Source organism: Heterodontus francisci, chromosome 27 (assembly GCF_036365525.1).
Source record: "Heterodontus francisci isolate sHetFra1 chromosome 27, sHetFra1.hap1, whole genome shotgun sequence".
Classification (NCBI taxonomy): domain Eukaryota; kingdom Metazoa; phylum Chordata; class Chondrichthyes; order Heterodontiformes; family Heterodontidae; genus Heterodontus; species Heterodontus francisci.
Window position 1 is genome coordinate 11,819,415 of NC_090397.1, and position 25,723 is coordinate 11,845,137.

The 25,723-nt window shown below is 43.1% G+C and overlaps 1 protein-coding gene across 1 annotated transcript; it reads right to left on the reverse strand.

Moving 5' to 3' along the window:
* Positions 1–317: 317 nt before the first annotated feature.
* LOC137384643 (diphosphoinositol polyphosphate phosphohydrolase 2-like) lies at positions 318–23,796 on the reverse strand. Its single transcript, XM_068058819.1, has 4 exons — positions 23,690–23,796; positions 12,032–12,076; positions 10,189–10,273; positions 318–4,087 (listed from the first exon to the last, which is right to left on the reverse strand). The coding sequence occupies exons 1-4, from the start codon at positions 23,741–23,743 to the stop codon at positions 3,882–3,884; spliced, it is 390 nt and encodes a 129-aa protein (XP_067914920.1). The 5' UTR covers positions 23,744–23,796; the 3' UTR covers positions 318–3,881.
* Positions 23,797–25,723: the final 1,927 nt, after the last annotated feature.

The window sequence follows — 25,723 nt, forward strand, 5'->3', positions numbered from 1 at the left end:
GGGGACTACAATTTCAGCTGAGGACCATTGGACTCACATACTGTATTTAAATTCCATTATTCCAGACTTGCATCCAACCACCAGATCGGTTTTCCTCTAATCTATTTGTGTGTGTGAATCGCGCGTGAATGCATAGCATATTTTTAATATTTTAAAATCGGGTTAGAGTGTTAAGTGTAATAAACTTGCCTCTATTGTGTAATCAAGAAAACCTGTCTGATTTGTTCTTCTAACGTGATTGCAAAAAAACCAGAGCAAACACGCACTGAGGTGTTAAGTGCAACCACTTTTATTTAAAAGATAAAACTTGTTGTGGTCATACAAGTGGCGAAAGGGGAGCCCAAGACCCCCTCCTCACCTGGCCGTTACATGGCAAAACGCTGGTGATGGTACAGAACTTGTATTCTATTTGTCTATTCCCCTCTGATTCTGAAAGCCCAGTATAAAACATTTTCCAATTAGCCATCCAACGCTGTAATGCTGATCATAAATATTTTGGTTTTCCCCCCCAAGGAGTTGTACTGCTCAGCTTGCTGAAATTGTAAACTTGGCTTAGTTACTAATTCTCTCACCTCAGACAGAGAGTTGCGAATTCAAGCCACATCAGAATCTTGAACACGTAATCTAGACTGACACTCCTCGCGCAGTATTGAGGGAATGCTGCGCACTCAAATTCTATCTTTCAGATATCAAACAAAGGCTCTGTCAGCTCAGGTGAACTTTAAAGATCCCACTGCACTATTTCGAAGAGGAGGAGAGTTTTTCACCCAGGGTTTGACCAATATCTATCCCTCAAGTGACATCAGTACAACAAATTATCTGGTCAGAACATTGCTGTTTGTGGGAGCTTGCTGTGCACAAAATGGCTGCCTTTTTTCTACATTTGAATGATCATTCTTGTAAAGAGAATCTCAGACACCAGTAACATTCAAAGTAGCAAATAGTTTCCCACTAGCTAAAGCTTCTCTTAAGAGCTTAATCTTTTCAGAGAAGCTTTAAATAGCAGTTAAAATGTAAAATGCCTGGCAATACCAGCAATGTGCTAATTTAAGGATCATACCATGCTGCATGGCAGTAGTAGGGGGAAAAAAGACGAGCTGTACTGAGAATAGCCACTTGAAAGCATGGAACAAAACTATTTAGCTGAGGCCACACGGTGCTCTGAAGGATGATCTATTCGAGTGATTCAACTCTATTTCAGGACAAGTTAGAAAGAGCTTACAAGCTTTTCCAAATCATTGCTATTCTCAATATAAAATGGAGAGCCACTTCAAAATGGCGAAACTACACTGCAATGCCAGTTCATTTGCTCAGTCTGAAGTATAAATAGGGCCCTTCAAAAGAAAAAGGGTCAGCGGTGCAGTGCGGATGGGAAGCAAAATGAATCTCAAACAAAAAAAGTACTATTCGTATTTACTCGACTCTGTCCGTGGGTTTCTTCTTTCCTTTCTTAAATCTTTACCTAAACAAATATTTCATACTTTATAAACATCTTGCACCTCCATGCCCAGTTTAAAAAAACTCATTCGTGGGATGAGCATGTCACTAGCAAGGCCGGCATTTATTGCCCATCCCCAAATGTCTGAGAAGGTGATGAGCCACTTTGAACCACTACAGTCCGTGTGGTGTAGGTATACCCACAGTGCTGTGTGCTGTTAGGGAGGGAGCTCTAAGATTTTGACTCAGCATTGATGAAGGAACAGTGATATATGTGCAAGTCAGGAGTGTGACTTGGAAGGGAACCTGTAGGTAGTGTCCCATGTGTCTGCTGCCCAAATTGGGATAAAAGAACAAGCTATTAACAGAAACAAGTGATAGAAAACATTTTGTTCAAAATTCAGTTTTATTCAAGACTATTAGTCTCATTAAGAAAATGATTTTTTTAAAATCAAATACAGTAGACTCTCTTGAATGGTGTCTTTGGGACCGTACAGAAAGCTTTAAGGAAGATGATGGGTGTCTATAAATGGAGCTAGAAACCAATATATAGTGAGGGCATTGTAATTAAATAAAGCAATATTGAATAATTAAATGCAGCAGGCTGTGACTGGATAAGGCAGGTTCATTCTCAGGACTCTTCAGGCTAATACTGCATTCAATCTCAATATAGCAATTTAACACATTTTTAAAAATTCCTTGTTGATCAAGGTGGGGTTAGATGCCACTGAGCAGGAGTTTAAAAATATAGGAACGAAGCACACTTCCTTTCTTCATATTAAAAAAAGTGTTACAACTAGGTAGAGATCTACAAATCCCCAATATCTTTTAAGGAACACCTCCAAATACAATAAAAGGTGAAGTATGCCAGGCTGTACACCGGCTACAGGCAGAGACATATTGCCAAGAGAATTTTGTACTGTAGTCTTTTACTTAACCAGAAACAGAGACTGCCCACTCATTTCATGTGGAACTCTTGTAGCCAGCGGAAAGAGAATCTGATTTGGAATCCAGGTCTGACTGCTCACCTCACACAAACCCACAGCACCATCCAATTCCTGCCCACAAAGGGAAAAAAGGCAAAACAATTTTTATAATTGCCGTTTTAAAACACAAAAATTGCTCTAAAATCCTACTAAGCTGCCTTATACCATTCCAGTCTAATGGACAGTCAAACACGAGTCCCCTGGAGTGTGAAGTCATTTAAAACAGACCACCACCTCCTCCAAATCAGCAAGGTACAAACATATAATCAAATAGACACTTTCAAGCAAAACACAGATCCAGGCAACAGACACGTGAAAGTGAATTGATTTTAAGTGTACAAATACAAAATTGAGGGACACAGTTCAATTTGGCACAGGCAATATTAAGTAGATACATTTCTGCTTCTGGAAGCATGCTCCAGATTACAGGACAGCAGTTGTTTTAGAGAGCGGGGGAGGGGGAGGGGGGGGGGAAAAAAGAGAAAGAGAGCGAGAGAGTCTGGTATATTTGTAAACTCCAGCTGCACTTCAACTGCAGAATAAAAGGTGTTTTCCAATCAATTTAGGGTGATGTGGGTGTGGGATGTCTAGCTTAAGATGGGAAGAGTGAACAAAAAGATGAATTCAGAGAAAAATAAGTGGAAGAAAAAAGATAAAATCAAAAAGGAACAAAAACTACACAGAAAATGGTGCAGGAAGTGGAAAAGCTATAAAATTTAGACAAAAGCCAAATTGGTAGCTGTCAATTGGTAATAGAATTCTGAGAGGTTTAGATTATTGAACATTGTGGTAGGTGGGGATTGTGGTGGGGGGGGGGGGGGGGGAATATTCATATTTGATAACTGCAGATAAGTGAAACTCGAGACAAAAGCACATTACTGCACAGATCATTTTTAAAATCAGGAATACCAGCACATGTTAATTAACAGCACATAACCAAAAAATGATCAATTTTCAAATAAAGGCTTCTAATCAGTTACCCAATCAATTCATTTCTCAAGATTTAAGTTTTGTAATCAAGTGTTGAACAATCGGACTTTCTAATAGGATGTCTCAGTGTTCATTCTAAGTATTCCTCTGAATTGAATTCTGATGTGGAAAACATTCAGATACCACATCACCACTGTCAAACACCAATATAGAAAGTCATTTTCACATCTGTGGCATACTACGCATGGTAAAACTGAAACAGGATTAAATATACCCTTCTATATAATGCAATCTTAAAACATTTAGTATCCTGCAAGGCATGTCTAACAAAATAATGCTAACACAAATCAGTGTATGGCTTTGGTTTTCAACACTATTTTACATCATAAAAAGTTCAATATCAACACTGCAAGTATTCATGCAAAAGTATTTATACATATACAAACTAGACCATTCTGCTTTTCAAAGCAGAATGCAATTTCCTAACTGACTGCACATGAGCAGAAAGGCCACATGTGAATGTCCATTTCATCTGAGGTCAGATGACATCCCTGAAGTTTGGGAAGAGGTCATGTACACAGTATCGGTGTCATCCGAATGTGTGGAGACCAGAGAGTTTCCATTTGCATTCGAGTTGCCTAGTTTCAGTTTTTGCAAGTACTCAGCATGTACCGGTTTGTGACGTTGCAAAACCTCAATAGCATCTTCAACTTTGAACCATTCCCTTTTCCTTCCTGTGGAAGCAAAATAAAAAAGGCAGTTTAACTTCTTTTGCTAATGATTGAGATCATAAGGACTTTTAAAAGACATTTGATAAAGTACCACATGATAGATGTCAGCAAAATTATAGCCCAAGGGATTAAAAGCATGGATACAAAATTGGATAAAGGACAGAAAGCAGAGAGTAGCAGTGAGCAGCTGTGTTTAAGAGTGGAAGAAGGTATACAGGGGGAAATCAGAGTGGAGACCACACACTGGTGGAAGTACAGGGAGATAGCGGAGCGAGTCCACATCGTCTCATGGGTCATGGGGTTCAAAGAAACAGGAAAAAAATGGTGCTCCCAAGGGACTGGTATTGGGATCATTGCTTTTATTGATATTTACTGATGACCTGGACTTGGGTAGATAGGGTAGAATTTCAAAGTTCGCAGCTGATAAAACTGGGAAATGTAGTAAACAGTGATACCTTCCATGTAGAGATACTCCAGATACCAGATGGATCTTTTTTAAATTTTCAAACCCCAAACATAACCCACACACAGTACATACCTGCCAATCACACAATGCCACAGCACAAGTCAAAAATGGCAATACATCAAGTAGCAAGTGCCAACATACTGGTTACAAAAATAGTCTTCAAAAAAGGTGCATAACCAGGACCTCTAGACAACAGTAACAATGAATTAAATTCAGTGTTCATTACACAGGCTTCTGGAAATATTATCTGGTCTGAAGATTCACCTTCCATCACTGTCTACTTCCTCAGTCTGGTGGAAACTGCAAATTAGTGGCCTTCTATTTGACTCAAATGAAACAGTTAGTGCTTTCTATTCTTTTTATCTGTAGATTCAACTTCCATCAGCCCATGGGTCAAAGGGTTCCAAAACAGGGAAGTATCAAGAAATACTGTTGCACCCTCACCCAAAATATGCTGGGTCTCAGACTCAGACTTAGTTCAGTAGCTGGTTCTTCCTTTTTGCAACAAAGCTTAAATAGCAGTGATAAACATTTCCAGTAAAATGGTACAGTATTAAAACAGGAAGTTGAAATAGAAACTGATGAGACCACTGACCATTAATGAACCACTAGTCCATGTAGATCAGAACAAGAACAATGAATCGACTTTGAGAAAGCCTACTCACAGGTTAAAGTTTAAACCTGGCAAAAATTAAGTTCCATAGGAACTGGAGTAGGTCACTCAACCCAGCCTATTCCACCGATTAAAATCATGGTTGCTCTGAAATTGAACTCCATTTACCAGCCTTAGCTCCATATTCCTCGATATACCTACACAAACAAAAATCTCAGTCCGATAGTTCCAATTGACCCCCAGCATCCAAAGCCTTTTGGAGGAGCATTCCAGACTTTCACTACCCTTTGTGTAACAAAGTGCTTCCCAACTTCCCTCCCGAATAGCTTCGTTCTAATTTTAAGATTATGCCCCCATTTGCCAGAGGAAATAGGGTAGATATACAGAGACCATCAAATCCTTTTAACATTATAATCACTTTGATCAGATCACCCCTCAATCTTCTATAATCAAGGGAATAAAAGTCAAGTTTATGCAACCTGTCCTCAATTTAACACTTTTAGCCCCTGTATCAATCTGCACTACCTCCAGGGGAAATGAATCCTTCATGGTGTGGTGCCTAAAACTGAACTCGTACACTAAATTGGGCCTGACCACAGCTCTGTACAACTTGAGCACAACTCCCTCCCCTCTCTAATCCAACACCCCCACACCACCCTAAGATAAAGGTCAACTTTCCTTTGTGTCTTGTTTTAACTCTCAATTGAAGCCGCCTCTGCAGTCACTAACCATAAAAGGTGTTTTTTTTTTGTTTAAAAAAAGCTAGTGGCCAGAATTTTTCAGTGGGCTGGGGGGGTGCCCATCCACTGGCTGAAAGGCCCGACAGACGGTTGGCCACCAACCTGAGGATCCAGACAGGATTTTATGCTCCCCAGGTCCTTAATTGGTCTTGGGAGAGACTGCCACCACTTTGAGACAGGAAGTCCCGCCTAATGAAGCTGCTGGCCAATCAACGAGCCAGCAGCTCCTAGCCCCAGTCGCGCCGGCCACTGCTGAGACTGCACCCAGCCATCACAAGATGATGAAGGACGGCCTGGAAAAAAGCTAAGTTTTTAGGACCTCGCCGGGGCAACTGCTCAGGCCCCAGCAAGGTAACTGGGGTGGGGGGTGGGTGGGGGGGGTTTGCACGCACTGTGTGTTGGGCCTTCAGGGGCTGCCCTCCACTTGGTACAGGGTGCCCCATCAGGAGGGCTCCTGCCACCCCACAAGAAAGCCAAGTTTCCAGGCAGGGTTTCTGAGGCCTCGGCCGCCCACCAACCAAGCATAAAATACCTGTGGTGGCGGGCTGAGGCCCTTAAATGGCAGTTAGTTGGCCACTTAAGGGCCTTGATTGGCCTGGGGCGAGCAGGCCATTTCTCACCGCTGCCCTGCATAAATTGGCAGCGGAGCAGGTCAGGAAGGCCACCCCCCATACTCCATTTTACACCCCATTCCCCCGCCTGCTCTTTTGTGGGGGGGCATAGAATTCCAGCCAGTATCAGAATTTTGTGCAACACTGAGCTATATACAAGAGTTCTTGGTGGCCTGCAGAGCTCGAAGGCAAGCCACACTATTGTCAGATGGACTGATTTGTTCAGCTGTGCATGAAAGCCAGTCGATTGTGGCCTTTCTTCAAATCTAGGAAGTTCCAGTAACTTCTTAGGGATACTTAAGGAGCTGCAACTGTTTTGTGGCTGAGATGGCATGTGGATATTTCATAGAGATATAGTTCAGACTAGCACAGCTCCTGTAGTGGCAATACAAGGAAACCAGAGTGCGCAGAAGTTACTTTACACAGGATACTATTTAAACTGCAACATTTCATTTTCCCCTCCAACAGCCAAATAGGAATTTTGATGGAAATGTGTTAAATAATTTACTGGTTTATATTTCATTAAATAAATTTGATTACATCCAAGGATACAGAGGGAAGTAAGGGTGGAAATTGCAGAGGCACTGGCCATAATCTTTCAATCTTCCTTACATACAGGGGTGGTGCCAGAGGACTGGAGAATTGCAAATGTTACACCCTTGTTCAAAAAAAGGGTGCAAGGATAAGCCCAGCAACTACAGGCCAGTCAGTTTAAACTCTGTGGTGGGAAAGCTTTTAGAAACTATATTCATTTTGTCCTGAATTATTGTCATTTGCACAAATGTGGATTAATTAAGGAAAGCCAGTATGGATTTTTCAAGGGAAAATTATCTTTAACCAACTTGCTTGAGTTTTTTGACGAGGTAACGGAGAGGGTTGATGAGGGTAATGGAGTACAAGGACTTTCAAAAAACACTTGTGAAAGTGTCACATAAAACAGGCTTGTCAGCAAAGTTAGAGTCTGTGAAATAAAAGGGACAGTGGCAGCACAGGTATGAAAAATTGGCTGAGACACAGAAATTAGTGGTGAATACTTTTTTTTTGGACTAGATGAAGGTATATAGTGGGGTCCCCCCCAGGGGTCCATGTTAGGACCTCTGCTTTTCTTCACGTCCAATACCATCGAGACTTGGGAGTACAGGGCACAATTTCAAAATTTGCAGATGACACTAAAATTGGAAGTATTGTGAGCTGAGGATAGTGATAAACTACATGATGACATAGATTGGTGGAATGAGTGGACAGCGGCAGATGAAATATAACAGAAGTGTGAAGTGACTCATTTTGGTAGGAAGAACGAGGAGGTGCAATATAAAACAAAAGGGTACAATTCCAAAAGGGGTGCAGGAGCAGAGGGACCTGGGAGTAAATGTGCACAAATCGAAGGTGGCAGGACAGGTTGAGAAAGCAGTTAATAAGGTATATGGAATCCTGAGCTTTATAAATAGGGGCATAGAGTACAAAGTTATGATGAACATAGAAACATAGAAAATAAGAGCAGGAATAGGCCATTCGGCCCTTTGGGCCTGCTCCGCCATTCAAAAAAGATCATGGCTGATAGTCTAATTCAGTACCCTGTTCCCGCTTTCTCCCCATATCCCTTGATCCTTTTGGCATTAATATATCTACCCCCTTCTTGAATATATTTAATGCCTACCGCCTTCTGTGGTAGAGAATTCCACAGGCTCAGAGTTTTATTTTTCTCTGCTCCCTCTAAGTTAATGGTTTATAATTTGACAAGCTGACATGGCATGGTTCTTGTATGTAATAGTATACAAACAGAATGAGAGTGTGCATAGGATCAGAGGGAATACAGCAAAATAAAACTTTTTCTATAATCATTAGAAAAAGAATAAAGGATGGGATACAGTTAGTCAAAAATGAGCACAGCGTGACAACAGTAGATAACAAAACAAAATGCGTGGTCTGCTTAAAAAAGTACTCCAGTATTTTCAAGAGTGAAGAAATTTCTCCTCATCTCTGTTCTAAATGGGATACCCCATATCCTGAGACTGTGACCCATGGTTCTGGACTCCCCAGCCATTGGGAACATGCTCCTTGCATCTAACCTGTCTAATCCTGTTAGAATTTTATAGGTTTCAATGAGAGCCCCTCATTCCTGTAATCTCTAGTGAATATAGGCCTAGCCGACCCATTCTCTCCTCATACGTCAATCCTGCCATCCCAGGAATCAGCCTGGAAAATCTTCTTTGCACTTCCTCCATTGCAAGAACATCCTTCCTCAGATAAAGAGACCAAAACTGCACACAATAGTCCTGATGTGGTCTCACCAAGGCCCTGCATAACTGCAGTAAGACATCCTTGCTCCTGTACTATATAGAACACTGGTTCAGCCTCAACTGGAGTATTTTGTCCAACTCTGGGCACCACACGTTAGGAAGGATGTTAAGGCATTTGAAAGAGTGCAGAAAAGATTCACAAGAATGGCTCCAGGGATGAAGAACTTCAGTTGTGTTGATAGACTGGAGAAGATGGGAGCTGTTCTCTTCAGAAGAGAGGTGACTAAGAAGATTTGCAAGAGGCGTTCAAAATCATGAGGTCGGGACAGGATAAGGGAAAACTGTTCCCGTTGGCAGAAAGAACAAGAACCAAAGGACACTAAGTTAAGGTGACTGACAAAAGAAGCAATAGCGACATGAGGAAAAAAAAACTTTTAATGCAGCAAGCGATTAGGATCTGGAATGCACTGAAAGTGCAATGGAGTCAGATTCAATTGCAGCTTTCAAAAGGAAATTGGATAAGTATCTGAAAATTTTCTCTTCAGGGCTATGGGGAAAAGGCAGGGGACTGGGATCAAGTGAGTTGCTCTTGCAGAGAGACAGCACAGACCCGAAAGGCCGAATGTCCTCCTTGTGTGTTGTAACCATTCTATGATTGATAATTTAGGATAAAAATGAGGTTTTAAAATTGGAGATTAGCAATTGGTGCCAAATTATGGCTAATACTATGTAGCAGGTTGTCAACGGAGAAATGTGAAACTGGGTTAACACTAACAAATTCAATTCAGGTTAACCTCCTATGGCATTGTCCAATAAGTCAGGGTGTTATCCTTCATAAAAGGACCAGAACATTTTCCCGTGACAAAACAAAAATGGTATTGTCGTTTAAAGCCGACAAGACCTAATTATGGTTGGAGAGAAGGACACGTTCCTAAAACATGTAAAGTCCGGAGTAAATCTAGCTTTTTATTTTTCCAAAAATCAGGCCAGAGCAATCAACATCTCTGCATGTTCCAACAAGGAGCCTTACACCCCACCCACCAACAGCAGGTAGCTGCACTGGACTGAAATTTCTGTGCTCATTACGCACTCCTTCTCCCCCCAACCACCACAAAGAGAGATCAGATTACCGAGATTTTAATTTAATAAGAATTTAAAATTTTCATTTCAAGGTTCCCCACCTACTTTTGCAAAAACAGCACTACTTAAAGTCTAGGTTTAACATTCAAGCTTAAAGTACCATTTGCTTTAAATCACAGATGATACGTACTTACAGTTGTGAAATCCAGTAATGCCCACCTTGGGGCAGTTGGCTTTGATTCTGTGTAATGTTACACTAACTTTCCTGAAGGTAAGACAGCTCAGTTGGGATGAAGGATAATGAATTCACTGCCTGTTGCATTAACAGTAACCATGAAAATATTTTGAACTTACCAATGTTAACTGAATCCTCCCAATATTCCAGTATCTCTGTCACTATGAGAATATACACATAGGTTCTGTGTTTTCGGTCTCGATTCTATTGCAGAGAAAAATATGTTCAAAAGGAGCAAAAAAAAAAAAAAAAAAAAAAAAAAAAAAAAAATCGACAAACGTTTATATATTTATACATACTTTGCCAAATGTTCTCAGCATATCTGAGAGCCATGTGTCTATCTCCACTCACTATGGGAATCATGAGTTTATGGGTGCAAATTCCACGCTCATGTCACACCATGAGAAAGGATCTCGATTGGAACAATGCTTAGGGCTATAGCTCTCAAATGTTAAGGAAGGGAAAAAGAAAATATCTATTTTGCACAATTTATGCATAATTTTTTCAATTTCACATGCCCCATTGGCAGATCTTGCACATGGTCAGCATAAACTCAAGCCTTTGCAGAATTTGTCACTCTTGAAAATACTGAAGTACTTTTTAAGCAGATCACCCATTTTGTTTTTTTATCTATTGTCACGCTGTGCTCATTTTTGACTAACTGTATCCCATCCTTAATTCTTTTCCTAATGATTATAGAAAAAGTTTTATTTTGCTGATGCAAATAGTCAAAATGAGCACAATGAGAGGACAGTAGATAACAAAATGGCAGATCTGCTTAAAGAATATATCAGTATTTAAAGAATGCAGTCGTCTGCAAAGGCTTGTGGCTGAGGACGGACAACTAAATATGTGCCTTAATAGGTAGACAGTTCTTGTGGGCCAAACAGCACTGAAACTTTAAGTCTTCAAGATACGACAGTACAAACCACAAAATACTGAAGATTAGATGCAGAGGTACTAAACGCAATTTTTATAAATTTGACAGGAGCTAGAGGGGGAAGAGGAAAAAGCAGGTAACTACTGCTAGGATGCGGCTGTTAGGAAAATCACTAAGGACCATAGCTAGAAAGAAATGAACATATAGTCATGCATGGACTGATTAGACACATTTAACATGAATTTGCAGGACATTTGACTTAATTTTTTTAAATAAAAATAATGTCAACTGTATGTGGAATAGGCAATGAGCAAGATGTAGTTTACATAACTTCCAAACAGCATGCAAGTACCCCTTAAGAAACCAGTTAGCAAAATTCAAGGTCCATGCATAAAGGGAATTGAACAATAAGGATGAAGATGGCTAGAGGGCAGATAGCATATGGTGATCAATGGATATTTCTCAGATTGGCAGGCCGTTGCTAATGGGTGCCCCAGGGACCCTACCTACAGAAATAAATAATCTACACTTTGACAAAGAGATGCATATCAATGTTTACCAATATCAAATAGGGGGTCATAGCAAATGGACAGAACAAAAGCATGTCTACAGTAGGGACACTGGTAAGGAGCATGGGCTGATATGGTTTAATACAGACATGTTACAAATATTTTGGAAAAAAGGAAAAAGAATTGAAATATCTTGAATGAATGATTCATTTCTTACTGCAGTGGATAAGCAAAGAGATTGAAGGTGTGCAGATATATAAATCCATAAAAAAGTGGGTGAAAAGGGACAGAAAAAAGGGTAAATGAAATACTCGAAGAGAATCGTACCTAAATAACTCAGCAAAAAAAAAAAAACAATGGTTCGGCCACATCGAGAATACGGTTTTACTGTACAAAATGAAATGCTTACCAGTGGAGATTATCTAAAGCACAAGGTCAGAGTTCTCAGAAAAGGGATTAGGAGGAAATGTATTTTTTTTTTTAATTATCAAAGTATAGTTGTTAGAATGTGGGATGCTTTGCCACAAGTAGTGATCAATGTTCAGGTAAAGTTTCAATAAGCGACATACTCACCTCAAATATCCCCAGTAATCTTCCCAACTTTCCTTTCACACCAGCCTGCATATAGAAAAAAAGTTGAATAATCCATATGATGGTTATCTTAAATGTCTTTTTGGAGAACCTATCAGTTTTCATTGTCACTGTACAAACCAAACTTGTAGGCCTCGTAACGGAAACCCCACATTCCACATGGAAATATTAATTGTTGCATGGAACCTTGAGAGAGATTTTTTACTGGACATACTACAAATAACTTAAAAAGGAGAACAGAGCAGCTAAAGATGGCCATGCACAAGAAAAGCCAAAGGCCGACTGGCGAGAAAAGGTGATTACCCAGTCCAGCTAGAACAATGAGGCGCTCTCTGATTAAATTACCAAGAATGGTTTTGTCAATGTTGATCGTCAAAAGCCATTGGCACTCATTAACTTTTAAACAGCCAAACAACCACCACCACCAACCAAATAGGTCTGAACAGCCTTAAATTTCAAAGATCATTCCAGAAAGTGCTGTTTCAAACAAAGAGGTGGTCACATGACAACTACCTGTGTAGCTGAGTTTGTGTGAACTGTGCCTCAGAAAGACGGTAACTGAACTCCAAGAAAGGACCTCTCTCTCTCTCCAGCAAAGTCCTAGGGAAGACTTGGTGGCAGCTACTAAATCTCAAGACTACAGATCCTTACAGTCAACAACCAGGGGACACGGATAATGCCCCTCTCCTGCCTTCCGGCACCAGAGAAGCAAGCCCGAATTGTGCACGCGGCCCAGCAAGGACTTCAACACTTCGTCGTCAGCTAGACACGGGGACTCCGTATTTACATTCCATTTATCACAGACGTTGCCTCACACCCCTGACTTGGGTGGGGTGGTGTGTCTGTGTAGAGAGAGGGGGGGGAGAGAGAGAGGGGGGGGAGAGAGAGAGGGGGGGGAGAGAGAGAGGGGGGGGAGAGAGAGAGGGGGGGGAGAGAGAGAGGGGGGGGGAGAGAGAGAGGGGGGGGGGGAGAGAGAGAGGGGGGGGGGAGAGAGAGAGAGGGGGAGAGGGAGAGGGGGGGGGGAGAGAGAGAGAGGGGGAGGGAGAGAGGGAGGGAGAGAGGGAGAGAGGGGGGAGGGAGAGAGGGAGGGAGAGAGGGAGGGAGAGAGGGAGGGAGAGAGGGAGAGGGGGGGGAGGGAGGGAGAGAGGGAGAGGGGGGGGAGGGAGAGAGGGAGAGGGGGGGGAGGGAGAGGGGGGGGAGGAGAGAGGGAGAGGGGGGGGAGGAGAGAGGGAGAGGGGGGGGAGGAGAGAGGGAGAGGGGGGGGGAGGAGAGAGGGAGAGGGGGGGGAGGAGAGAGGGAGAGGGGGGGGAGGAGAGAGGGAGAGGGGGGGAGGAGAGAGGGAGAGGGGGGGGAGGAGAGAGGGAGAGGGGGGGGAGGAGAGAGGGAGAGGGGGGGGAGGAGAGAGGGAGAGGGGGGGGAGGAGAGAGGGAGAGGGGGGGGAGGAGAGAGGGAGAGGGGGGGGAGGAGAGAGGGAGAGGGGGGGGAGGAGAGAGGGAGAGGGGGGGGAGGAGAGAGGGAGAGGGGGGGGAGGAGAGAGGGAGGAGAGAGGGAGAGGGGGGGAGGAGAGAGGGAGGAGAGAGGGAGAGGGGGGGGAGGAGAGAGGGAGGAGAGAGGGAGAGGGGGGGGAGGAGAGAGGGAGGAGAGAGGGAGAGGGGGGGGAGGAGAGAGGGAGGAGAGAGGGAGAGGGGGGGGAGGAGAGAGGGAGGAGAGAGGGAGAGGGGGGGGAGGAGAGAGGGAGGAGAGAGGGAGAGGGGGGGGGAGGAGAGAGGGAGGAGAGAGGGAGGAGAGAGGGAGGAGAGAGGGAGGAGAGAGGGAGGAGAGAGGGAGGAGGGGGGGGAGGAGGGGGGGGAGGAGGGGGGGGAGGAGAGAGGAGGAGAGAGGGAGGAGAGAGGGAGGAGAGAGGGAGGAGGGGGGGGAGGAGAGAGGGAGGAGAGAGGGAGGAGAGAGGGAGGAGAGAGGGAGGAGAGAGGGAGGAGAGAGGGAGGAGAGAGGGAGGAGAGAGGGAGGAGAGAGGGAGGAGGGGGGGGAGGAGAGAGGGAGGAGAGAGGGAGGAGAGAGGGAGGAGAGAGGGAGGAGAGAGGGAGGAGAGAGGGAGGAGAGAGGGGAGGAGAGGAGGGAGGAGAGAGGGAGGAGAGAGGGAGGAGAGAGGGAGGAGAGAGGGAGGAGAGAGGGAGGAGAGAGGGAGGAGAGAGGGAGGAGGGGGGGGAGGAGAGGGAGGGAGGGAGGAGAGAGGGAGGAGAGAGGGAGGAGAGAGGGAGGAGAGAGGGAGGAGAGAGGGAGGAGAGAGGGAGGAGAGAGGGAGGAGAGAGGGAGGAGAGAGGGAGGAGAGAGGGAGGAGAGAGGGAGGAGAGAGGAGGAGAGAGGGAGGAGAGAGGGAGGAGAGAGGAGGAGAGAGGGAGGAGAGAGGGAGGAGAGAGGGAGGAGAGAGGAGGAGAGAGGGAGGAGAGAGGGAGGAGAGAGGAGGAGAGAGGGAGGAGAGAGGGAGGAGAGAGGGAGGAGAGAGGGAGGAGAGAGGGAGGAGAGAGGGAGGAGAGAGGGAGGAGAGAGGGAGGAGAGAGGGAGGAGAGGGAGGAGAGAGGAGGAGAGAGGGAGGTGAGAGGGAGGAGAGAGGGAGGAGAGAGGGAGGAGGAGGAGAGGGAGGAGAGAGGAGGAGAGAGGGAGGAGAGAGGGAGGAGAGAGGGAGGAGAGAGGGAGGAGAGAGGGAGGAGAGAGGGAGGAGAGAGGGAGGAGAGAGGGAGGAGAGAGGGAGGAGAGAGGGAGGAGAGAGGGAGGAGAGAGGGAGGAGAGAGGGAGGAGAGAGGGAGGAGAGAGGGAGGAGAGAGGGAGGAGAGAGGGAGGAGAGAGGGAGGAGAGAGGGAGGAGAGAGGGAGGAGAGAGGGAGGAGAGAGGGAGGAGAGAGGAGGAGAGAGGGAGGAGAGAGGGAGGAGAGGGAGGAGAGAGGGAGGAGAGAGGGAGGAGAGAGGGAGGAGAGAGGGAGGAGAGAGGGAGGAGAGAGGGAGGAGAGAGGGAGGAGAGAGGGAGGAGAGAGGGAGGAGAGAGGGAGGAGAGAGGGAGGAGAGAGGGAGGAGAGAGGGAGGAGAGAGGGAGGGAGAGAGGGAGGAGAGAGGGAGGAGAGAGGGAGGGAGAGGGAGGAGAGAGGGAGGGAGGGGGAGAGAGGGGGAAGAGGGGGAAAGAGGGGGGAAAGAGGGGGGAAAGAGGGGGGAGGGGAGAGGGGAGGGGAGAGGGGAGAGAGCGCCAGACAATGTGAGCGTGGTGAGTCATGTATTTTAGTAATCTTAACCAGTTTAGTGTGATAAGGTTAATAAACTTACACCTTTGTTTATAATCAAGAAAATCTGTCTGATTGGTTCATTTGCAATTGTATTAGAAGAACAGGAGCAAATGCTCACTGAGGTGGTAAGTTAAAATCACTGATTAAAAGATAAACCCTGTTGCGGTCAAAACAGAGAAGGGGCGAAATGGGACCCAGAGACCCCTTTCTCACCTGGTCGTAACAGCCTAGAAAAGTTTTGCATTTGGTCTTTGGATAAGCTGCAGTTTTATCCTGGCTCCACCAGCAGCTCAGCCAGTGTAGCCATATTCAATTTGCAGCTTTGTTTATTTAGCTGACTTCAGGTGGGGCCACAGTGGATGCACTGGAAATTAGTCACAGTGCTCTAGTTAGGGTGGGGAAACAGATAGGGGTCATTGTGATCAATATATGCCTGTCTTGCGTACAAGCGTGACATTGAATAAAGGACAGGGTAATGCTAGTCACCACCTATTTTAGTCAATTAGATCAGAGAGCAAATTTTGAGGGCACCTCAATGCTGTAGAGCATCAATTAGCCCTGCTGGGCCTTCTGGGATCGACCAACCATCTCAAATATCCTACAGATCAAAATGGCTCATTTTCATGCAATGGAGGAAACCTTTGCTTCTTAGAATTACAGTAGCAACATACATCAAATTTGGCTTTTGTAGCTTTCTGACCTGCACCAGTGGCCAATGAGAGTGTAAAGTAGAACTTCACCAAAAGATAAAACCTTCCTCCGTTTTGGGAGATCCAAGTTTGCATGGCAAGCTCCTTCTTCCTTCCACCACACAGCGAGGTATAGCTATTCCATAGTCACTAACTCTGGCCCTCATTCCAGGGCAATTTTCTGTCCTCCCCCTCAAAAAAAAAGTTTATAGAAGAGTATCCATTTTATTTAACTTTTATCACCTGCCAATCTGTATTACCATAAATGAAACAGTAGAGTCAGCTGGGCAATACATGCAAGTAAATTTGGGAAAGTTAAAAATTAGTAGGAAAAAGACTAAGGGCAGCACAGTGGTTAGCACTGCAGCCTCACAGCTCCAGTGACCCAGGTTCAATTCTGGGTACTGCCTGTGTGGAGTTTGCAAGTTCTCCCTGTGTCTGCGTGGGTTTTCTCCAGGTGCTCCGGTTTCCTCCCACAAGCCAAAAGACTTGCAGGTTGGTAGGTAAATTGGCCATTATAAATTGCCCCTAGTATGGGTAGGTGGTAGGGAAAATATAGGGACAGGTGGGGATGTGGTAGGAATATGGGATTAGTGTAGGATTAGTATAAACGGGTGGTTGATGGTCGGCACAGACTCAGTGGGCCGAAGGGCCTGTTTCAGTGCTGTATCTCTAAACTAAAACTTTTAAATTGCTTGAGTCAGCCACTTGGATGGGCCATTGCGCCAATGCTCCTGCTAAGCATATAGAGTCGTTTTATGTTAATGCACTACATAATTGAAAGTTGTTTTTGAGGACAGTGCCAATGCAAGGTTTTATACATTTAAAGAGAGTTCAAAACAAATTATACCTATATCTATAATATCTACCTATACCTCTGGCCAATTCTCCAAAACAACCCAAAAAATTGATGGGAACTTTTTATGTATTGAATCACAGGAATAGACTCATATGCCAAGAATTCTTGGCACAATGTGCTTCATCCACCTTAAATCACCACCCCATCCATTGTAATATCCACGCGCTCAACCACTGGCGCACTATGACTGCAGTGTCTATCATCTACAGAATGCACTCTAGCAACCCGCCAAAACTTTTGACAATACCTCACAAACTCATGACTTCTAACCACTTAGAACAGCAAGTACATGGAACACAAAGCACCAAGTTCCCCACATTATGTCATCCTGACTTGTGGAAATAGATCTCCATTCCTTCAAGGTTGCTGGGTCAAAATCCTAGAACTCCTCACCTAACATTAAGAGCACTTCACCAAATGAACTGCAACTGTCAAGGTGGCCCACCACCAGCTTCTCAAAAGGCAACTAGGGATGGGCAATAAATGCCAACACTCACATCAAGAATGATTAGAAAAAACAATTTCAAGCAATGAGTAGGACTGAGCATGGTGCTACATATTTGGAGTGAGGAAGAAAGTGGTTATTCCTAGTATTTTGATTCAGACTAAATATACACATCTGCTGTCCTTAACGAAGTTTCACACAAAGGTTATGGATCTTGCACAAAATGCTAACAAATAATTTCTGTGGTAGTTTGTAATAGCTTCAATACAAGTCAATCAAATCAAATGTACAGTGTTAGGTCCTGAAAACCCAGTCAACTACTACCATATATCAGTTCTTGGAACGGTACCTTGTGGGTTTGCTGTCACCAGTATAAAATCACAGATCTGTTACTTATGCAGCTCAAATGTTGTGTCAACTTAACAGCCGATAATCAAAATACACAACACTCTATTGTGTCAACATGTTTGCAATATATACAGAGTTTTATGTTTTTGTCGCACTACATTTTGTTTTGATAAAAGTAACTATCCAGGGTATACCAAAAAATTTCACTGACTTGCTTCCACCCCTTGTGTTTTCATTCCATCACAACCCTCCCAAAATTCAGGGTTACATTTCTATTATACAGCATCAACCCAGCCACTTTTCCAGTTTGTTTTACACACTCCATTGTGATCCAGCTGCTGATTAAGCTAGGCATGTATGAACTGCTTTACACCAGTGTTAATCTGCAGCACTATCCAGATGAAGTTCTGCAAAAGCAAATTCCAAAACCACAGCAATTTTTCTACAGGCTTAAATGGGAAGCGTCATTTAGAGAGGAGTCAAAAGGCAGTTTGTGACCATTATAAAGTATAATCCATTGAAAAGCTGAATGGCTGCAATTTATCACTATAAAGAACAAATTGCTTTTTGTAACTAGAAAGTTTTAGTTCTGGCCACTGTACACAGATGCAATGTACAATCACCACCAGCATGAAGCCAGGGACAATGCATCCCAGGTTTGGGAAAGAGGCTTTGGCAAGTAAGGCAGTTTTTAAAATTAAAGTAAACTTGCTACCCATGGTTAGTAAAGCACTATGTCGGGTGGGACCTGGAGATGCAGGAGAATGATGGCAATGTTTATATTGCCATCATCACCCTCCTGTTCTTGAAACTGCCCTGCACTATAAACAGAATGATATTAACCAGGAATCCAGCTCTACAAGTAATCAGCCTACTTAGCTGCCAAAACTCAAGATGGTGGTAGAGGGCAAAACAGAAAAAGAAATCTAAAAATGTGATGAATAATTGTATTTTTTGTAGTACCCTTGCCACCATTTACAGAAACCAAGTCACAGGGATGTTTTTATGCTACAGCGGTTTCCAGACCATTTGTTCAAAAAACTCTGCTCAAAATCAGCATCACTTACAGCCATAAACACTCACTTTTTCTCCACTGCCCACTGACGACTCCTGCGCCACTGTTGCTCGAGAGGGTAGAACAGCTGCTCCTATTGAAGGGACCTGTAGGACTTGCAATTCAGCTTTACCAATATGATCTCCAGGGACCTGGAAACTACGTTATCACTCTGCATGGAAGCTGTAGCAACATGTGCAAAAGCATAGTAGCACTACCGATGTCTTATTGGATAGATAACTCGTCACGTTGCCTGGAAAACGGAGGCTACTCGGCACACCACATGCGATCTCCCATCATCTCAAACTCTGCAACGGCAGCCACTCACCCTCAATTATTCTGCTCTCCACCATCATAATGTGAGCACTATCCAAAGATGCACAATTTAGTAAGACACACCAAAAGTAGTTACATCTGGTTTTTTTCCCTGCTAACACTGCGGTTTCTAGTCAAAGCTTGATAATATTCACTTCTATCTCCATTCATCCTGTATTAAGCCTTAATTTTCACTGAAACCAGAGTTTCACCTTTCTCTCATTCATTCCCAGCTTACAATCTCGTGTTTTTTCTGAGGTCCATACTGCTCTCCTGAGCTCCTTTAAAATAATCCAACTTCAAAGTCCCTGAATTAAAATGCTCTCCTTCACCTCATTAAACTAGTCTATATTTCCAGTCTTGAAAACTCAAACTTCTCATTTCCTCACCAGTAATCCTAATTACAGTGCACTGGTGAGCTCTTCTGACCTCAATGACTGCCTCAGGAACTCTACAACTGTATTCTATAAACCAATTCCATCTGAAATAGTTTGAGAATTCTTTGCTGCATTTCCCTTGCCCATCTGCTATTTTACTCTTTTGACTTTCCTTTCTATGCCAGAAGTAACCTCCCCACCATAATTTGTGCAGAGTCAATAATGCACTCTCGCCTCAGAATCAGAAGGTTGCGGCTCCAAATCCCGGTTGAGACTTGAGCACAAAATCTGGACTGATGCTTCAATGCATCACGAAAAGGTACCATCCTTCAGAGAATTTAAGCTTCAGTCTGGTTGCCCCCTGCAGGAGAGAGCAAGAGAGGCATTTTCCCTCATTCCTGGCTAATATTTACCCCCTCAACCAACATTACTGACATCCAATCACAATCACACTGCAGTTTGTGGGACCTAGCTCGCACAATTTGGCTGCTGTGTTTCCTACATTACTCAAGTCATGAAAGGAGATATATAAATGTAAATCAGTATTTAACCTTATGAATAAAAATTTGATATGTATAAATTTAGGATAGCAGAATGCTAATCCTAGAACCCTTTTACTATTGACGTATACCTAAAAAAAGTGAGGGTTATCACCATATAGTCAGTCATTCGCTCCAAGTGATGAACACCATGTGGATTCAATACTTGGACCCAGGCTAAAAACTACAAAAATCAGGTTTAAAATGTAATGGGAGCAGAACAAAAACAGGCCTAACTAGAATACAATACTTGACTTAAGTTACAGCATTCATATTGAAACAAATACTCAAACATCTTCACTTTATTTTAGTAATGTTAGACAATGTAAAATACAGAAGGGCCTCAATTCGGGAGGGGGGGGGGGGGGTCCTATCAGCTCCGAGCATATATAGCAAGATAGAAAAATTAAGGTCTTAGACTACCAGCCAAATTATATCCTTTGTCAACCACCTCAATGTCTTTTTCCCACTATTGATGGCACAATATAATTGCAAGAAAAGTCTCTGAAGGCATACTAGTGCAAAATGCTTAAAAATTTACAATTAACCAAAGTTGTCAATTAAAAGTAATTTGAAAGAGACCCAACTGACAAACACTAATCTACACCTTAAGATTTCTTATATCCAATTATAGCTCTGACTATAGATTCACAACACCAAGGCTTCGAGAACAACCACCTTTTTCTAAGTTACACTACTTCAACAGTCATGGGTCAAGGATTTCTGGATTTTCAATCTAGGCAAAAATGCTGCATTTCACTAATAGAAACCAATTGAATGGTTACAATACTAGAAAACTGTACTGCGACTTAGTTTTATGATCTGAAACAGGATGCACGATCCAGTCACAATCCCTCTTTCCACATATCCTTCTCCCCAAAAAAAAAAAACCTGATTTAGTACAGAAGTTTGGTTCGATTGTGCTGTTGATGCATCTGGTAGAAATTCTAACTTTTGCCTGACAATTAGTTGTAAGCACCCTGAGCCATTTAAAAAGAAGAAATTAACTTTTGTAACACCAATATCAGCAGTACTAGATAATTGAAAAGCAACATTAGCTCCTCCAGAAGACACTTCTTTCTATTCTCTGCAAAACTCTTAGCTCCAGTCGCTAATCGATTCAACCCTTTCATCCTGAAGAGACCATTTCCAGCTCTCCTGAAGGGAGAAAAAATTACTTCAGGCTGAATTTTCTCCAACTGTAACTCAGATTTTGGTAAAACAGTATGTCTCTATCATCGCATTATGTTCCATCATTATGGCTGACATCAAGTTTTAATCCTCGTCAAATCTGAAGAGGTGGTGGAGGCAGGAACCCTCACAACATTGGAGTATTTAGATGAGCACTTGAAACGCCACAGAATAGATAGGTGCTTGATGGCTGGCACAGACACGATGGGCCGAAGGGCATGACTATAACTCCTCAATGCACAGGACAGGGCTGAGTTGTCTCCTCAATCTTTTAAACACCTGTCCACCTTTCCTGTACTTTGAAAACCATGAGTTTATGCCAACAAGTATTCCCAACTACCCAAAAGCCTTTATACCAATATTTTCTGAATCTACTGAAGCCCAACTATCCATCCGTTTGAACGGACCTAATCCACGACCACATCTTGTCTCTTGCAAGTCAAAACCAAAGGCCATCAATTCTTCTTCTTGATGACTTTAACGATCCACTTGATGGCCCCAATGATTTTGAAATTTTGCAAACAAAATTTACAAGGTTAACACCAGAAATGAGAGGGTACAACGATCAGTAAAGACTCGACAGACTGGGGCTCTTTTCTCTTGAAAAGAGAAGACTGATACATGATAGGTGAACTGATAGAGCTCTTTAAAATTATGAAGGGGTTTGATGGGGTAGACAGAAGATATTTTCACTCGTGGGGGAAGCCAATACAGGCACCATAAATACAAGATAGCCATTAATAAATCCAATAAGGTAATAAGAAATCCAAGAAAAATGTCTTTACTCAAAGAGTGGAAAGAATGTGGAACTCACGACCACATGGAGTAGTTAAGGCAAATAGCATAGACAAATACATGAAGGGAAAAGGAATAAGGATATGCTGATGTGTTGAGATGAAGTAGTGAAATAAATAGACAGAGCAGAAGCTCATGGTGTATAACACCAACATAGAGCAGTTGGGCTGAATGGCCTGCTTGCACTGTAAATTCTATGGAACACTAGTATGCTTGCATTTATTTGTTGCCAGTAATGTTCTATCTCTCCCACAGCTCCTCCACTGCAAAACGTGCCTTCGCTCTCTTACAGCCATTGTTTTCTGTACTTTCATAATAATGATCCATGTGCCTTTGAACTTGCCTCAGTTGTTCCTTCAAAGCTCCACGTACACATTGTTCCTCCCACTGCTGAAATCAAGGCTCGTACCATCACCTACTCTAACTCATTCTTTCTCCAAAGTTTTGTGGGGCGCCTTGCCTCCATTAGTCTTTTCTTCCTCCAAATATTCAGGCTTTTGAAACTTGCAGAAAATCAGGAATTAGCGACTCCTTTATAACTATCTTTCTCACTCCTTTCAACCGTGGTGGTATGAAGAACGATTGGTTTCTAAAATATATTTTTTAAATTTAAAAACTTCAACTTCAATTGAGTGTGACTGATCCCTGGGAAACTTAAGATACTTCAAACAGAATGCTGTAAAACATCTTTTATGATATACATACTTGATTGTAACATTTTTTGATATGTTACCAGAAAATCTGCCTTGTGGTTGGACCTCCCAATCAAACCTACAAGTTTCTAATTCTCAGAAGCAAAGATGCCTAGAACTGAAGAATGCCAAGCCATCACGACACAGACATTAAGAAACCCCAAGGTAGAAATTCTCCTGCTTAAATAGCCATTTTCTATCAGGCTCCAAAAGCTCTACTGTAGCAGGGAAGGTGGGAGCACATAGCTCTGCATACTTTTACCCACAAAAATGGGTTCACTCAACATATAAAAAAGAGGGTAACCAGTAAAGTGTTAAAGTTCACATAGGTTAATACAAAAAGACATGCTGTTAAGAGTTTGGGTGGAATGCACTGCTCGAGAGATTCATCAACATGGTTTATAGCAAACCAAATTACAAAAAGTCCTATAAACTTCTAAATGGCATTTGTTGAAAGGCAGGATTTCGAATGTGCAGTTGGTGGTAGGCAGGATGAACGGCTGAGGGATTCTCTAGATAGAGAGTTCTTGAAGACCCAGACTGAAGCATACCACCAGCAGCAAATTAAAAGCTCACTGCTCACAATTGTGATGCTCATTTTGAATTATTGTGAGTTGATCACAGGATTATGCAAAAGCTTTTACATTTAACTCAGCCATGGCACCCATACTGACTATTAAGTACTGGTCAAAGTAATCAACAGAGCAAGAGAAAAATAGGATAACTCGCTGGATAGGCCTTGCAGGGCTGTTCATCTGGTCAGTAGTGAAGCACTGCATAAACACATCACAGCCAATAAGAAGTGATTAAAACCTACAGAATATAATCACATGGCCTATAGATTGGCAATTTACAAAAAGGTTGAATTATTGCTGCACATTTTAGTATGTACTGAAGACAAAACATCTTTGTAGACCAATATCAGAAAAGACAAGTTGCACTAAAATAATCAAATGTGCCAGTATCAGATTATATAACAAACATATTTAAAGAAAAAATAAAAGCAAAGTTTACAAAAAAGTGGCAACGCTCGAAGTAGAAAACCTTAAGGGAATATGTACCAACCTCTTCATAGACTTCCCTCACTGCTGCACCACCTGGCTCCTCATCGGGCTCCATTCCTCCACCTGGCACTATCCATTGGTCTGGATGACGACTACTACTGACTAGAAGCACCTGGAAGGGTGGGTGGGGGGAAAAAGAGAAAAACAATTTTATCACTTGTATTCAGTTCCAAGTTATAGCACTCAACATTTAGCTGAGCTGAATCCTGGGTAGGCGAAAAGCACACAAGCAAATTGAATGCTGTGAGTAAATACACACAGTGCCCAGTTTCCACAAGATGCCATTTCCAAACACACTGTGCTGGGACTGAATGTTAACTGATCCTAAATTTGCAAGGCAGTTGCTCCAAGTTATCCAGCACTCCAGAAGGCTTAGAACTGGACTCAACCAATTAATGCAATTTACTGCATAAATGCTGATTTCAATTCAGCCTAGATAGATTGCACGTACAGATAGTTTAAAGTTAGAATTAGTTCATAGCATGCCATGAGGGGTGAGGAGAGGGAGGGAAGATGGTCATAGAGTCATTTACAGCAGAAAGCAGACTATTTGGCCCATTAAGTCCATGCCAGCTCTCAAGGGAGCTATGCAGTCAGTCCCACTCCCCTGCGCAAGTCCATTTCTCAGGTGGCGTACCTACACCCCAAGGACTGCAGTGGTTCAAGAACGCAGCTCACCACCACCTTCAAGGACAATTAGGGATGGGCCTAGCCAGGGATGCCTACATTCCCCCGAATGAATAAAAAGGTGGCCAAACTTCCTCTTTGGAAGTCATTGGCCATCTCTGCTTTCACCACCCTTGTGGGCAGCGAGTTCCAGGTCATTACCACCTGCTGCGTAAAAGAGTACTTCCTCATATTCCCCCTGTAGCTTTTGCCCAGAACCTTTCTGTCCTTGTACCATTTGTTAATGGGAACAGTTTTTCCTTGTCTAATTTATCTAAGCCGGTCACAATCTTGTACAGTTCCATTAAATCTCTCCTCAACCTCCTTTGCTCCAGGGAGAGCAAACCCAGCTTTTCCAACCTAACCTTGTAACTAAAATCTCTCATCCCTGGAACCATTTTGGTAAAATCTCTGTATCCTCTCAAGGACCTTCACATCCTTCCTAAAATGTGGTGACCATAAGTGGACAAACTGTCTATAAATTCATTTCCCAAATTCCAGGTCTGGAGAAGGCACAAGGGTAGCAGGCATGAAAAGCCCAAGCTGTACACTGGTGCACAAAGCTCTTCTGGAGTTGAAGGGCAGGATACATTGCAAGAACATTGGGAGCCTTGTATACCTAACCACAGAGTACTTAACGCCATTACAAGATATAAATACACAAACATTCTCCGTTTCAGATATTAAGTACACTTTTAAGCATGGTTTGACAAACTTTAAAAACTGGCTCCAGGTTCATATTGCAAACAGTGCTGAAAAACCTTTCAACTGCAGTGCTAACCCTATATGGAGCCCAGCGAACATCGACACCAGCCACAGTCAACCGCACTTGAGGGGAAAATTACACAAGCATGATGGAGGTCAAGCTAGAGGTTTTATTTACTGTCACTTTATAAATCTTCTCCTTAAATTCATGTGTGTAATGTACACGACTGGAAAATTCTGCAGAATCAAGTGCCCATTTGTCCTCATTTTTACTTCAAATGGAAGCATGGAGCTGGCAGACATGGTAACAGCAATGGAGAAATAATTTGAGTATATTGTTACAAAGTAAAACTCCATTTTAGATTGTACTGACAACCTAACCCCCACTACTTACTCTGCAGCAACATAATGTATACAGCACTTCTAATGCAATCAAAAATCCCAAGGTGCTTCAGAAAGCATGAAAATGGAGATTGCATAATTGGGGGTGAGTGTAAGGAAAGGCGGCTGAATACATGTCTGAAGTGGAGTCTGAGAAGGTGTTTGGAGATGGGTAGAGACACCGAGGTGTTCCAGCAGAAAATTCTAAAATACAGTGGTGTGATATGGCAGCGGAAGGTTGTCCCATAAATTGAGCACAGGAAGTGGGTGGCACAGAAGAGTG